The sequence below is a fragment of the Fukomys damarensis genome, unplaced genomic scaffold (genome assembly GCF_012274545.1).
Source record: "Fukomys damarensis isolate Sample0158 unplaced genomic scaffold, DMR_v1.0_HiC HiC_scaffold_5, whole genome shotgun sequence".
Taxonomy (NCBI): Eukaryota; Metazoa; Chordata; class Mammalia; order Rodentia; family Bathyergidae; genus Fukomys; species Fukomys damarensis.
The window spans coordinates 40,994,613-41,009,338 of NW_022900917.1; the positions used below are offsets into that span (position 1 = coordinate 40,994,613).

At 47.0% G+C, this 14,726-nt stretch overlaps 1 protein-coding gene across 2 annotated transcripts in view; it reads left to right on the forward strand.

Annotated features, from left to right (window-relative positions):
* The window catches only part of Prdm14 (PR/SET domain 14), a 29,352-nt gene extending 15,585 nt beyond the window's left edge, over positions 1–13,767 (forward strand). For both annotated transcript variants that reach the window (XM_010609002.1, XM_010608999.1), the window contains 4 exons: positions 302–569; positions 5,923–6,125; positions 8,609–8,710; positions 12,861–13,767. In XM_010609002.1, coding sequence (XP_010607304.1) covers positions 302–569; positions 5,923–6,125; positions 8,609–8,710; positions 12,861–13,112 — 825 coding nt within the window. In that variant the 3' untranslated portion in view covers positions 13,113–13,767. The remainder of the gene's footprint in view (positions 1–301; positions 570–5,922; positions 6,126–8,608; positions 8,711–12,860) is intronic.
* Positions 13,768–14,726: the final 959 nt, after the last annotated feature.

Here is a 14,726-nt window from a genome sequence, read left to right on the forward strand (position 1 = left end):
ATATATATATATATTAATTTTTAAAATTTTTATCTTTCAACCCCTGAACTCTAGTGATCTTCCTTCCTCACCCTCCCTAGTATCTGGAATCACTGATGCATTGTAACCATGCCTAGCCTCTGGTTTTTTTGTTTTTTGTTTTTTTGTTTTTAGTTCAGGTGATCAAACCTAGGGCCTTGTACTTGTACAGTACCATTGAGCTACAATCCCAGCCCTGGTTATACATTTTTAGTAAATTTGTTTTATGGGCTACGGAAAAGAAAAAAATACAAACCCAAACTTTGTGTTTTATTTCCTTTAGATCTTTGAAGATGGTCACTTGAGTCACTTTATAGATGGAAGGGAGACGGGGAACTGGATGTCTTACGTCAACTGTGCCCGCTTCCCCAAAGAGCAGAACTTGGTTGCTGTTCAGTGTCAAGGACAGATATTTTATGAGAGCTGCAAGGAGATTTACCAGAACCAAGAGCTGCTTGTGTGGTACGGAGACTGCTACGAGAAGTTTCTAGACATTCCTGTGAGCCTTCAGGTCACTGAGCAGGGCTCTCCACCAGCAGGGCCCACAGAAGGTGAGTGTCCCACCCTTGTCTGCCCAGTGAGGCCTCAATGGGGATGTCTTTCCAAAACTGCTGAGGCTACTTCTATTCATAGAGGTACCCACATCCCCCAACACACACCCCTCTCCCCCGCTTGAAAATAAAATAAAATAAGTGGATGCCTCTTCTGCCTTAGCTGAGTCAGTTTTGACTCTTCTCTGCTCATGCTCAGAATAACATCGCATGAGGGCAAAGCACTTAGAGCAGTGCTTTTCAAATGGAATGCAATACTTTAGCAGGTGGGAGATCGACTTGGTGATAAAGACCAACGTTAAAGATGGTGGGGGCACTGTGAGAATAAATAGTTCAGTGGTAGAGCACTTGCCTAGCATGTACAGGCCTCTGGATGCTTTTCCTGGCACTGGAAAAAAATTAGTAGAATAGACAGTAGTGATGGGAAGCCAGGAATGGTATTGCAAACCTGTAATTTCAGCACTCTGGGAGGCTAAAACAGGAGGGTTAAAGTTTGAGCCTTACCTGGGCAGTTCAGCATTTCGGGTCCTGTGAAATGAAAAATAATAAAAGGGCTGGTAATGTAGTTCACTAAAAAGGCTCTGGGTTCTATCCCTTGTAGCACAAATTAATAAGTTAATTAATGAGTTACCTAATTGGTAAACATTAGGCATTATTTTATGGGGTGCTGTCCAAATGCCTACAGTGTATGCCAGAGATAAGGATAAAATATATTTGTCGCTGTGGGTCCCAGAAGAGTATGAGAGGCATTGAGCTGGGCTCTGTCCCACAGACTTGAACACAGAACACAACTGTGTACAGCTAGGACCTTGTAAAGGTGCCAGTTCCCATTCGGGTTGGGCTTGAGACTGCACTTCCTATGCCTGTGAAGGAGGCTGCGGCTGGTCCCAGCCAAATCTGAGCAGCAGGAGCTAGAGGACTACCCAGCCACTCCGCCCTAACCACGGGGTGAGCCTCTGGATTTGCTTTTATGGGAGCCTGCTGCCGGCCTGCAGGGCCTCAGGGCAAGTGCTCCACTACTAAACTACCTCCCAGGGCCTGGAATTTGCATTTTAAATAAGCTCTCCCAGGGATTTTTATACACACAAAGGTTTGAGAGGTACTAATTGTCTAGGTAGGATGAGTGTAAATCACTGTGAAGTGTATAATTGAAGGTAGAAGACATTATCACTTACGTAAAAGAACGTGTGAATTGCAGTGGCAGGCCAGACAGTGATTGTCTACCTGACTCCAGCTAGACTGACATCTTCAGGGCCGGAAATGACGCTGAAAACTGACATAGCCCCCCACCTCCACACCCTAAGCACTGACTGAAGGAGGGAGACTAAGACTAAACTGGGAAAAGCTGTTTATGAATTTAGATGAAGTGAGGAAAAAACGAGAGAGAAGGGAGGTCCATTTAGGAACAGGGAACAGTGAAGCCCAAGCCTTGGAGATCTGTGCCAGGAGTCAGAGGAAGCTATCAGTTTCTTCCAGCAGTCCGGTAATGGGGGCTGTCGGAGTCATTTCAGGAACTCTTCTATTCTCTGTGTGGCACGGGCATGGGATGTGAGTGGAATGGGATTCTCTAAGCCACACTCAGGATCAGAACAAGTAAGAATTATAGTCGCTTCCAGAAATGTGCCAACTATTTTTGAAATAGAAGTGGAAAATGGATTTGAGAAAAAGACATGCTGAATAATCCTCAACATGTTGTCATCCTTTTGAGAAATTATTTTATCAGTGTGTATTGAACTGTAAGTGTCCATAACATTTAATGTGTCCGTGAGAGTCATGGTAAGTTGTCAACACGGAATAGTGTGCAGGCGACTGAGACCACAGTCCTGACAAGTAACGGAGGTGTGAGGGCTCGTGGTGAAGATAAAGGCCAGCATGGAGCGACTTGTGCTGCAGGTCTGAACCGAGTGACCCTGGATGCAGATGGCACTGTTAAATGTATGATTTGGACAGTGTACAGAAGGGAGCATGTAAAAAACTTAATTTGTTGAGAAGACATTGATGACTTTTTGTTGCTGTTTTTGTGGTGATGGGGATCTAACCCAAGCTATAGTCATGCCAGGCAAGCTCTCTACCACCGAGAGCCCCCTGCCCTACACCAATATGGATGTTTTGGGATGTGATAAAAAGAAAGATCTACTGAGCATGGAGTTACATACCTGCTACCCCAGCACTCTGGGAGGCTAAAGTAGGTGGGCTCTAAGTTTGAGCCCACTCTGGGCAATTTAGTGAAAATCTGTCCAAAAATTAAAAAAGGGACTGGGGATGTAGCTCAGTGCAAAGGACCTGAGTTCAATTCCCAGTACTAATCAATCAATCAATAAAAGATATAAATTCTAAATTCCTCTGCTCTCTGCAAAAGATTTTCTTTGACCAGAGGTTTTTTTTTTTTGTACTGGGGATCGAACTCAGGTTCTTGCGCTTGCAAGGCAGGCAGAGGAACCACTGAGCTAAATCCCCGGCCCTGGCCACAGGTTTTTGAAAGGACTTGCCCATCAGGTCTGGACTCTTGTATGAGTGGGGTGTTTGAATATGCCAGTGCTGTGTGTATTTTGGGAGTGGAGGCATGGACCATGCAGACAACTCTTTACTGTTATGGTAAGAGGAACACTTAACATGAGATCTACCATCTTGAATGTGCACCAAACTATTGGGAAGAGAGTATCAGAGTACCAGAGGTGGGAAACTCCTTGGCTAAAGAAGAATGGTTGATTAGGATAAGAGGAAAAAAGTAAAGAACTAGGATAAAATTCAGACAGATTTCCAGACTTGAGCAGGAAATACAGATGGCTAAAAACCCAATTGTTAAAAGTCAATTTTCTTTCTCCCTAACTGGTCGCTAGGCAAACTCTAGTGAACTCTTCTGACTTTTGGTGTGCTTTCATGCTTTTATTTGTAAAAATCACTGACCTGATCCAGGAAGCAGGAGGCCGAGCTATCTGACCAATGGAGACAGGCTCTGAGCATCCCCTCAGCATGGGGTCCTGAGTGTATTCCACACCTCAATGAAAGTGATAGACCTGGGAGCAGGCCAGGGAGCCTCTGCTGGCTGTAGCCCTCCTGATTATTTACTTAATGAATGGTTTATTTCCTCAGCCACCTGTTAACCATGCCTGGGATGTAACAAAGCCCCTGCTGGACAGCTTCCCTGCTGGCCTAATACAGAAAAGATCTCTGCAAATTCTTGCATAGAGTCCCTCTTGGCTCTTCTGTCCCTGGGAGCAGACAATGAGGTCTCAGTGGTGATTTCATGGTGAAGCCACTTTGTCCCCTGGAATCCAGAGTGTCCCCTGCCCCCAGTGCATAGACACCTCTGGCCCTGAGACCTCTGCTCTAACCTTCCCTTCTTCCTCCTCCACCTCCACTGATAAGAGCACCTTTACCTTTCTCAGCCTTGCCTGTCTTAGTGTGGTTAGGATGCTAAGCCCTTAAGCATGCAGATTAAGAAAGCCAAAATGTTTTCACTCTTACTCTGAATGTGACTATTCTAGCTCTGAAATCTTTCCCCAAAAGTTTAGAGTGTGAACTAAGAGAGAAGAACAGCACTGGGAAGCAAGGTGCGAGTGCTCTGAGGATGGCTCTGAATTTGTAGCTTTGGCTGCTCCTGCAGGAGACAGAAAACTAGGTGCACTGCCATTAATTGCCCTTGGAACAAGGCCTGGAGTGTTGCCCACTGCAACGGTGGATGCCTGTAAGCTCAGTTACCTGGGAGGCGGAGACAGGGTTAAACAGACCAGCCCAGACAGCTTAGCAAGACCTAAACTCGAAATAAAAAGTAAAAGGAGCTGGGAATGTAGCTCAGTAGGAGGCCATGAAAATGTGAACTATTTTTTTTTTTGGTACCAGGGATTGAACTCATGACCTTGCGATTGTGAAGCAGGTGGTGGAACCACTGAGCTAAATTCCCCGCCCATTGTGAACTATTCTTAAATTGGACTGGAGGGAGGATTTCTTCAACAAAACACCTTGGCATACAAAAGGAAATAGTGTGTATATCTAGTAAGGAATAAGTATTAAGTCTTAAAGTAACAATGGATTATTATGCATTTTTTTTTTGTTTTTTGAGAGAAGGCCTGTTTATAGTCCATGCTGGCCTTGAATTTACCTTCCTGCTGATCACAAGTGTGCTCCACCCTGCATGGCTAGCATTATTGATATACTTTTTCATCCCTTCCAGCAAAGGTCCCTGACCCATCCTTTATGGAAAATCCTTGTTTGGTCTTTTGTCCCGCTTGCTACGTGACTTGCTTCCCCATTGGATCCCCATTTAATCAATATTACCTAAGTGACGATACCTGTAATTTTATTGGTTGATCATTGTTTTGTCCCGCCTCATACTCACCAGTGATTTCCTAATGTATGACTATTACCTAAGCGACTGTACTTTGTAATCTTACTAGTTGACTATAGTTTTGTTCCACCTTGAACCTGTCTCACCTCGTGGTTTTGCTGCATAAACTACCTCCCCCTCCCCCATGGGACTGCGGATGTAGCTGAGTAGTGCTGTACCTACCTTGAAAACGCAAGGTCTTGCGTTCGATCTCTGGTTCTTGAAAACCCCCCTGAGAAACAGCCTCCCCAGGCAACCCACTCTCTGGTCCCCCTTTTGTCTCTCTTAGAGGAAGCTATCTTTCTCTTAATACATTTTTCTTACTCTTGAAAAAATTTTTTAAAAAATAAAAACATCCTTATCTTATCTGGGTGTGGTAGGGCAGGACTGTATTCCCACTGCACTGGGAGACTAAAGCAGGAGAGAATGGAAAATTTGAGCAGGCCTTGGGCAATTTAGCAACTTAGCAAGACCTTGTCTCAAAAGGGCGGGGAATGTAGCTCAATGTGAGGGCCCTGGGTTCAGGCCCCAGTACCACAGGCAAAAACAGGAAGCCTGGAAGCTGGGAGAAAGTCCTTATCTTAGCTGTCTCAAAACAGCAACAAAAATTGTTTTCTTGAGATTGGCCTTTAACTCACTGTGTAGTCCATGCAGTGACTCCTCTTGCGTCGACCTCTTGAGTGCGTGTGTGCCACCAATGCTCAACAAAGCAAAAGCTCTTATATAAAAATCATAGTTCGAGGTATGTATGAACCAAATGATGAATTAGAATGAAAATAATCCATTACGGAGAGAAGTGATAAAAGCAGAGCTGGTTATGGGCAAGTCAGTGTGCGACAGTCTCACTATGGAGCCCAAGCTGGCTTCCAACTTGCTGTGATCCTCCTGCCTCAGCCTCCCAAGTGGTTGTAGGCATGCTTCCACACCGGGCCGTGTGAGGTTTATGACCCTTCTTTTCTCCATTGGTATATGTTTACGGTTCTGGGCGAGGAGGAGGGAAGGTAACTGACACCCTGTGTTTGGCAGAGTCTACAGAAGGTTATAGATGCGAGAGATGCGGAAAAGTGTTTACTTACAAATACTACAGAGACAAGCACCTCAAGTACACTCCCTGTGTGGACCAGGGTGACCGGAAGTTCCCCTGCTCGCTGTGCAAGAGGTCCTTCGAGAAGCGGGACCGCCTGCGAATCCACGTTCTGCACGTTCACGAGAAGCACCGGCCACACAAGGTGAGCCTGGGATGGGAGGGTGATCTGCAGCCCGGCACTGAGTTCAGAGAGAGGTGCACACACCCCGTCCCCCACCCCCACTGGGCCAGGGACACAGCACGGGAGGAGCCAGCAGGGACTGGCCTCGTGGAAGACGTGGTTTTGAGCTGAGCAGAGTCTGGAAGAAGAGAGGGGTTTCTGATTTATTCTGGAGGCACAGGATGTGTTGAAGGGGTGCAGGGCTGTGACAGTCTAGACAGCTATGTGAGGTCTTGGGTAATTAATTGCACTTCATCCTATATCCAAAATTTAAGTATTTGTGATTACGTGTCTCTAGCTTTTTCTTTTGGGGGGAGTTTGAGACAGGGTGTCACAGTGTAGCTTAGGCTGGCCTCAAGCTCACACTGATCCTTCTGCCTCAGCCTCCTCAGGCTTAGGATTACAGGCTGTGCCACTAAGCTCTGCTCTGTTGTTCTTTTTATTGGTACCAGGGAGTGAACTTGGGAGCTTGTGCTTGCAAGGCAGGCTAAATCCCCAGCCCTGTTCTTTTTTGGTTGTGCCAAGGATTGGCCCCTGACCTCACAGCCAGATGGCGAGGGCTCTACCACTGAGCTTCAGCCCCACCAGGCATTTGGGGTTACAGGTATAGTTGCAGGCAGGGAGGAGCTGAGGATAGCCCAGGTGCACGTGGCCTCTGGCTGGCCCGGATGATGACCTCGGACATCCCAGACGCCTGCCTGCTCTGCCAGGCTGGGTACAGAAAGCATAAGACAAGCTTTGGCCCAGGCTAGGGGGAGAGACTTGGGCACACACAGGTTCTCAGCCCTGTTGGGACCAAAGGAGGCAGTGGTGACATTTAACCCTGCTTCCCTCATGTGAAAACTGAGGAAAATTTATAAAATTGTCCTTATCTCGCCCCTCTTTCCTAAGTTGAAGTTTCTTGTTAGTCAATATTAACATTAAGTTAGGCTCAGTGGAAGAGCCTCTGCCTAGCGTGCTTGAGGCCCTCGAAACAACCCAGCTCCCCTCTCCCCAAAACACATTAACACACGTTTATCCGAGTAGCACTGAGGGAGAGGGAGGAAGTGCTGTGGCTGCTGTATGCTGGGCTTGGGACCGGCTCACCACCAGCACTGCAGGGACGCGGAGGCAAATTATTAAGCCAGGACAAAAGGAAATCACATGAAGCAGACGTGCTTGAAAGAAATAATTTTTGCCTTGGTTTGGGTTCTGGAGATTGAACCTAGAGCCTTGCACATGCTTAACAAATGCTCTACCATGTCTACATCCTAGACCCTAAATGATTTTCAAAAAAAATCATTGATTTACCAATATTGAAATGCTAGGTATGCAATACTAGCTAGGTTGCACATGCTTAACAAATGCTCTACCATGTCTACATCCTAGACCCTAAATGATTTTCAAAAAAAAAATCATTGATTTACCAATATTGAAATGCTAGGTATGCAATACTAGCTAGGAATGCAATGCTAGGCTGAATACTGTCTTACCACTCTCCTTCTAACCTAAGTGTGTTTTCTCTTCATATAATTAATTGGCTAAAATTGATGAAGGCCAATGTCCCTGAAAAGTGACATCAGTTTCAAAAAGAACATCAGCTGGGCCGGGGATTAATTTAGCTCAGCAGCCTCAAGCCTGCCTTGCAAGCACAAGATCCTGAGTTCGATCCCAGTACCAAAAACAAAACAAAACAAAAAACTAAAATTTACCCTGTACTCCTTAAGAGTTATACATACAGTTCCATGCACAAATTCAGAATCTTCCTCCTAGGGCTTTGCTTTTCCAGAAAGTTGTGTTTTGTTTCCCCAGTGCTAGGGATTGAACCCAGGAATTTTGCACTGAGCTACATTTCTAGCCCTTCATTTTATAATAAGGTCTCCCTAAATCACCAAGGTGCCCAGGCTGGGCTTGAACTTGTGGGCTTCAAATCTTCCTACTTCAGCTTCTCAGAGTCTGAGATTACAGATGCATTACCATACCTGGCTCAGAAAGCATTGAACCCTGTCATGTGCGCTGGCTTGCACCGTACTTAGCCTTTATCTGTGACTTCCTTGTAAGCTTTGTATCAGGGATCGAACTCTTCATGGGGCTTAATCTGCATTGGACCTTTTTCTTTCTTTTTTTTTTTTTTCTTTTTCTTTTTCCCCTTCTCTGGTGGATTGAATCCAGGGCTTTGTGCATGCGAAGCAAGTGCTCTACCACTGAGCTATATCCCTGGGCATTTTATTTTACTTGATTTTGATCCACTGTCTTGCTAGATTGCCCTCAGCATGGGGAGACCACTGTTTATAGACACAGAGTGGACTGGAGACTTTTCTCCCCCACCAGTGGACATGATAGTGAAGTAGAATTTCTTTCACTTTTCGGGGCTCACGGGGCGGGCAGTGGAACCACTGAGCTAAATCCCTGACCCGTGAAGTAGACTTTGTAGTTAGGGGACGAAGATATCGTTTCACCTCTACTCTGCTTGCTTTTCACCTTAGTGTTCTACGTGTGGCAAGTGTTTCTCTCAGTCTTCCAGCCTGAACAAGCACATGCGAGTCCACTCTGGAGACAGACCCTATCAGTGTGTGTACTGTACCAAGGTAAGAGGCCCACAGGGGCGTCCACAGGTGAGGGAGCACAGCGCCTGCCTTAGAATGGATGCACCTGTGGTAAATGTTAGCCATTTACCAGCCCAGTCCCCATTTCTACCTCCAAATATGCTCTCATTTGCTAAAGATTGTTGTAGGCTGTGGCCTCTTATCGGTAAGCTTGTGCTTGGGACATACTATATTCAGACACCTCAAATTTGCGGGATCTGATGATCACAGATGCTATTTCCTAGCATATAAGAGTATGGTCTTCATCGGGTGTGATGGCACATGCCTGTAATCCCAACACTCAGGAGGCTGAGGCAGGAGGATGGCTGAGACCAGCCTGGGCTACACAGTGAGTTCCAGAGCAGTCTGAACTACATAGTGAGACCCTGTCTAAAAAAACCAAAAACAAACAAACAAAAAGAGTATGGTCTTGGCTGAGTGTCAGCCTCACTTTTAGTTCTCATCCATCTGTGCAACCTTGGATTGCACAAAGAATCCATTTGCTGCTTTATTGTTTAGTTGCCTTATTGGTAAAATGAAGGAAACAGTCTTCAACAGTTTCTGGACTCCGTGAGTCATTGCATGTAAAACTGCATTGCAGTGCTGGGCATGTTGTGGCTCCTACTAAAATGTTAGCTACTCTAATGTGAGAAAATTTAAATTGGAGGAGTCCTGAGGATCTAGCTTTCTAGAGGGACATTATAGGTGTGGCATCTAATCTGTGTTGCATGGAATAGAGTTGTACTTGGGCCGGGTATCACACACCGGTAATCCCAGCACTCAGGAGGCTGAGGCAGGAGGACCAAAGTTTACAGGCAGCTACCTACCTAGTGAATTCAAGGCTAGCCTGAACTTATAGTGAGACCCAGCCAGGTGTAGTGGCATCCAGCACTGGAGGCTGAAGCCTGGATTGGGAAATAGAGATGATGCTTTAGAAGCATTATGGCGAACTGCCTTGTGTTCAGTTTTGTTGAATGGATCTGTGTTGTGCAGTATGTAGCTATTACTACACATGGGCTATTTGAATTCACAAAAATGAAATAAATTATTCCATTCCAAGATGCACTGCCACTTTTCTCCTGGCACTGGAAACTGAACCCAGGGCCTTCACAATAACCTACATCCATAGCCCTTTCTTATATTTTATTTTTGTTTTTTGTTTTTGTTTTGATACCGGGGCTCAAACTTGAATCCTTGCACTTGCAAGGCAGGTGGCAGAACCAGTGAGCTAAATCCCTGGACCTTTCTTATTATATTTTATTTTTAGACAGGATCTCGCTGAGTCCCTAAGTGGTTGGCTGGGTGAGAGAATCTGTGCTCCTGCCTCAGCTTACCAGAGTGCTCGTATCACAGGTGTGAGCCACCACACCCAGCTCAGTAGCCATATTTTAAGTGATCGGTGGTCACTCAAGAGGTCCAGTGAATGCCCATCATTGCAGAAAGTCCTCTGTCATGGTGTCATTTACTTGTCTTACACTGAAGTCATGAAAGAAATATAAACTTTCTCAGAGGGACTTCTAAACATCCCAAATAGGAATGAAACATTAACTCTGCTGGGCCCAGGGAAACTGGTACTTGTAGAAAAGAATCAGCATTAGAAAAACAGGGCTGTAGGGGCCAGGGATTTAGCTGTCTGGTACTGCTGCCTGCTTTGCAAGCACAAGGTCCCAAGTTCAATACCAGGTACCAAAAAAAAAAAGAAAAAGAAAAAATGGGGCTGAAACATTAAGTAACCATGAGAACCCAGCTCCAGCACAGATCAAAGAAAGGTGGCCAGAGGTTTAGTGGAGGAGGAGCTCCATCCTGAGGGGTAACTCCTGCCCCTAGGATTTACAGAGGAAGTACAAAATAACCCACAACTTGTCTTATCTCTGAAGTTCTTTTTTTTCTTTTTTGGTACCAGGGCTCGAATTCGGGTCCTTGTGCTTGCGAGGCAGGCAGCGGAACCACTGAGCTAAATCCCCGGCCCTTATCTCTGAAATTCTAATCCTGACACTCCGCCCTGCACTTCTAGCTAACCTGGAAAGGAAGGATGCTCTGAAGAGGAAACTGAGGCCAGCTAGGTTATTTGGTGATCTGGAATTCTCGTCGATGCAGTCCAGTCATTAGTGGAGCCTGGGTGGCCCTTGGTATGGAGCAGTGAGCTGACTCTTCCCCCGAAGTGTCAGTGCCGGGGGTCCTGCTACTCAGACACTCCATTGTCAGCTGTCCCCCCCCAGCCCTATCTTCAGGTTCACTAGGTTAACCTCATGTTTTGTTTTAGTTTTGTTTTTTGTACCAGGGATCGAACTCAGGATCTTACACTTGCGAGGCAGGTGCCACTGAGCTAAATCCCTGGCCCTTAACCCCATGTTTTATATTACTGCCATTGAACCCCCAAAATAAGGTCATTTTCTTAACATCTTTCACATACTGCCAAGTGACAAGTCAGAAAATTGTTTTGAAATAAATGAGAACAAAGGTTATAAATAAGGGAAAGATAAGACATGGCTAATAATGTTTAAAAAACAATGAAATGTCTGGAAATCTAAAATTTTCAGCTGCTCCAGAAAATAGTTGGAGGGTTGCTTTGAAAACTAAGCATGGGGGGCGTGCAGAAAGCACACATCAGCAGGCAGGGAGATGAGGAGGGAGGGTTTTGAGTTAGAGACCCCAGCGGAGGAACAGGGCCCCCTCATCTCAGAAAGATCGGTGACACTTGCACTACCCTAAGACCCTGCAGTCACCTCCACAGCACTGCTCCCAGGGATATGAAGCCTTTTATGTTCACACAGGACTGTACAGCACTGTTGGAATGGCAGCCTTATTCCTCATAGCCCCAAACTGCAAACAGCCCCGGTGTTCTTCAGCAGACGAGTGCTGGAGCCGAGCGGGGCGCACCAGGCTCTTTGCTGAACACAGCTTGGCAGTGAGAGAAATGAGCTCCTGCTAACCCAACCCCAGCAAATCTCTGGAGAGTTATGCTGAATGGAAAAGCAAATTGTGGAGGGATGCATGTCATGTGATCCCATTTATGTAGCGTTCTTCTTTTGGGGGGCGAACTGGGCATCAAAGATGGGGCCTTGTGCTTTCCAGGCAGGCGGTGGAACCACTGAACTAAGTCCCCAGCCCTGTATAATGTTCTCAGCATGCTAAAGCTACAGGGGAGGAGAGCAAAGTAGTGGGCTGTCTCAGCTGAAGAAGAAAGTGGATGGGAGTCCTGGCCACAGAAGGACAATGTGGACGTCGCTTGGGTGAAAGTGTTCTCTGTCTGGAGCTGGGGGTGTAGTTCAGTGGCACTGTGCCTGCCTTGCAAGTGCAAGGTTCTGTGTGCTCCGGTACTAGCAAAAAAGGGAAAGTGTTCTGTGTCTTGAAGCTGGGCTGAGGTACTGTGAGATGGAACCACTGAGTGAAATTGAGCAGTGGTGTACAGAATCTTTTTCTGTCCTGTGTGTGTGTGTGTGTGTGTGTGTGTGCGCGCGTGCGCATGCACGCGAGCACATGTGCGCGCTGGGAGATCAAACTTGGGACCTTGTGCTTGTGAGGTAGGCAGTGGAACCACTGAGCTAAATCCCAGCCCCAGAATCTGTTATTTCTAACTATACATGTACAAGTATTCCAGATGTACAATTACCTCTTTTTTATTTAAAAAAGAAAAATCAGTGAGGTGTTGATTTATGCACGGCCCCAGTCAATGTAAGCCTCTCCTTGGGTGATGCAGTTAGCCTTGGGTGTGTCCAGAATTGCTTAATTATTGGTTCCTGGGTTTTGTGTGAGATTTTTTTTTCCCCCTTATCTCAGATTTTTAAAACTAAATGGTCCAGGGATTTACCTCAGTGGTGCTGCTGCCTCACAGATGCAAGGTCCTGAATTGGATCCCCAGTACCAAATCAAACAAAAACTATAGTCCCCAGTGATGTCAGCTACTGACAACCACGGCTTTCAGATGCAGTGCTCCTCACAAAAGTAGCCAGGGTGACAAATCAGCACAGTCCTTTTTGATGAAGGCTGCTACTGTTCACCATGAATGTTTCAATAGCCTTGAAATCCAAGGTGCTTCAGTCAGCGAACCAAGGGGTAGCACGAGTTGTCGGTGGCCATGAGATAAGCCCATATGAATGGGTGGCCCAGCCCACGGAGGGCGTCTTTCTCTTCTGCTCTCTGTCCTCTGCAGAAGTTCACTGCCTCCAGCATACTCCGCACACACATCCGGCAACATTCCGGGGAGAAGCCCTTCAAGTGCAAGCACTGCGGCAAATCCTTTGCGTCCCACGCTGCCCACGATAGCCATGTCCGCCGCTCACACAAGGAGGACGAGGGCGGCTCCTGCGGCATCTGTGGGAAGGTCTTCCCCGATCATGAAGCCCTGGACTCCCACGTGAAGGTTCACGAAGACTGCACACCCTCGGAGTGCGGAGCCGTGTGAAGCTGAGGGCTTGGACTCTCCCTGGCTCTCCTTATGGGTGTGCGGTAGGGTGGGGAGAAAGAACCAGCCAGCCTGCTGAACTGAGCAGGTTTGTTGGGCCCTTGTGGAAATGCTTTCCGCAGTTGTTAACAAGCATAGAATGTGGGGGGCCTTAGCCGGAACAGTGAGAGCTCAGAGGAGATATGGCCTGAGGGTCCGAAAACGCCACACCTACCCCGAGTGCCGCAGGTGTCCCTGCAGAGTCCTAGGCTGGCTGTCGTGGAGAAGCAGGCCTTCTCTTCTCTCATTTGATTTGGTCCCCCAGATGCGCCGCCTGCCCATCCAGTCCTGTTTTCTTCGTAGAACAGATTTTTTTTCATTGATTCAAGCTACAGCTCGATTATTAGTAGTCAATTAAGTCTTCAGATGTGAATGAACCTTTTATCTTTATTTGGATTCATTTTTAAGCCCTTCGTTCCTACCCCGCCCCCAGCACGTGCCAGATAACGCACTTGGTACCAAATAAAGCTACTCAACAGGGACCGGAGCGGGTCATCCACTCTGCCCTCTGTCACCTATGCCAACTGGGAAAGGAAAATTATAACCAGAGAGACAAAGGCTAAACACCTATTTGTGTTGCTCTGGTTTTAACGTGATTTCACTTCTGATAAATAAAGCGGACTTTTTTTCAGGTCTTTGTGATTAGTTTGTTATGGTGACCAGGATGGGGGGGGAGCCGGTGGAAGGAAATGCGTGCTGGCCAAGCCCTCCCCGGCCGGTGTGCGGAACCTCGAAGCGAATGCGCAGGCAGACTCGTGCTGTGGGTGGTGATAGCCGGGGCCCTTGAGCATTAGCTGGGAACCCAGCACCCCCGAGTGCCGCTTTGCCGATGAGGGGTTGAGACCTGCGGTGAAGGAAGTGCTGGGGGGGATCCCTTGTCCCTAAGGGGCAGAGCTAGATCTGCCAGCCGACAAGCTAGCCACCGCACCCAGTCCGGATCCTGGGGAGGAGACCGCATTCTCCCAACCGTCTGTTGTTAAGCATCGGGAGTAGAACTGGGGGACCTTGCGCTTGCGAGGCAGGTGTGGTGCCAACGAGCTACCTCCCCAACTTGCTCCCCTTTTTTATTTTGCTCCCATTCTTGAGGACAGAAGCAACAGCAGGCTTTGAAATGTTAGCACAGGAAATTTGAGAGCACAATAAGCAAGATAAGGCATCCCTGAGGCTACCTTAGCCCTAAGAATGCCCCATCCAGACCCAAAGTGCTTCGGCCTCTTCACCCCCTACCCACACCCCTCTTCTCACTGGGGAGCAGATACCCTTGCTGAGGGCTGTCCCCAGCTGCAGTGAAGTGACAGGTTTTCCCCTAGGGAGTCCGGGGCTGCCTACTGTATCCTAGGGGATGCACCCTGTTGGGGATATGTTAATTAAGTCAGAACAATGGTCTTTCGGAGGATTGGGCTCATTATGTAATTGGGCAGCCTTTCTTTCATTGCTAGTTCAGGATGTATTACTTGAAACATTTTCTTATTGGTCATGGGTTTGAACATTATTTATTTTCGTTTTTTGAGACAGGGTCTCACTATGTAGTTCAGAATGCTCTGGAACTCACTGTGTAACCTAGGCTGGTCTTGA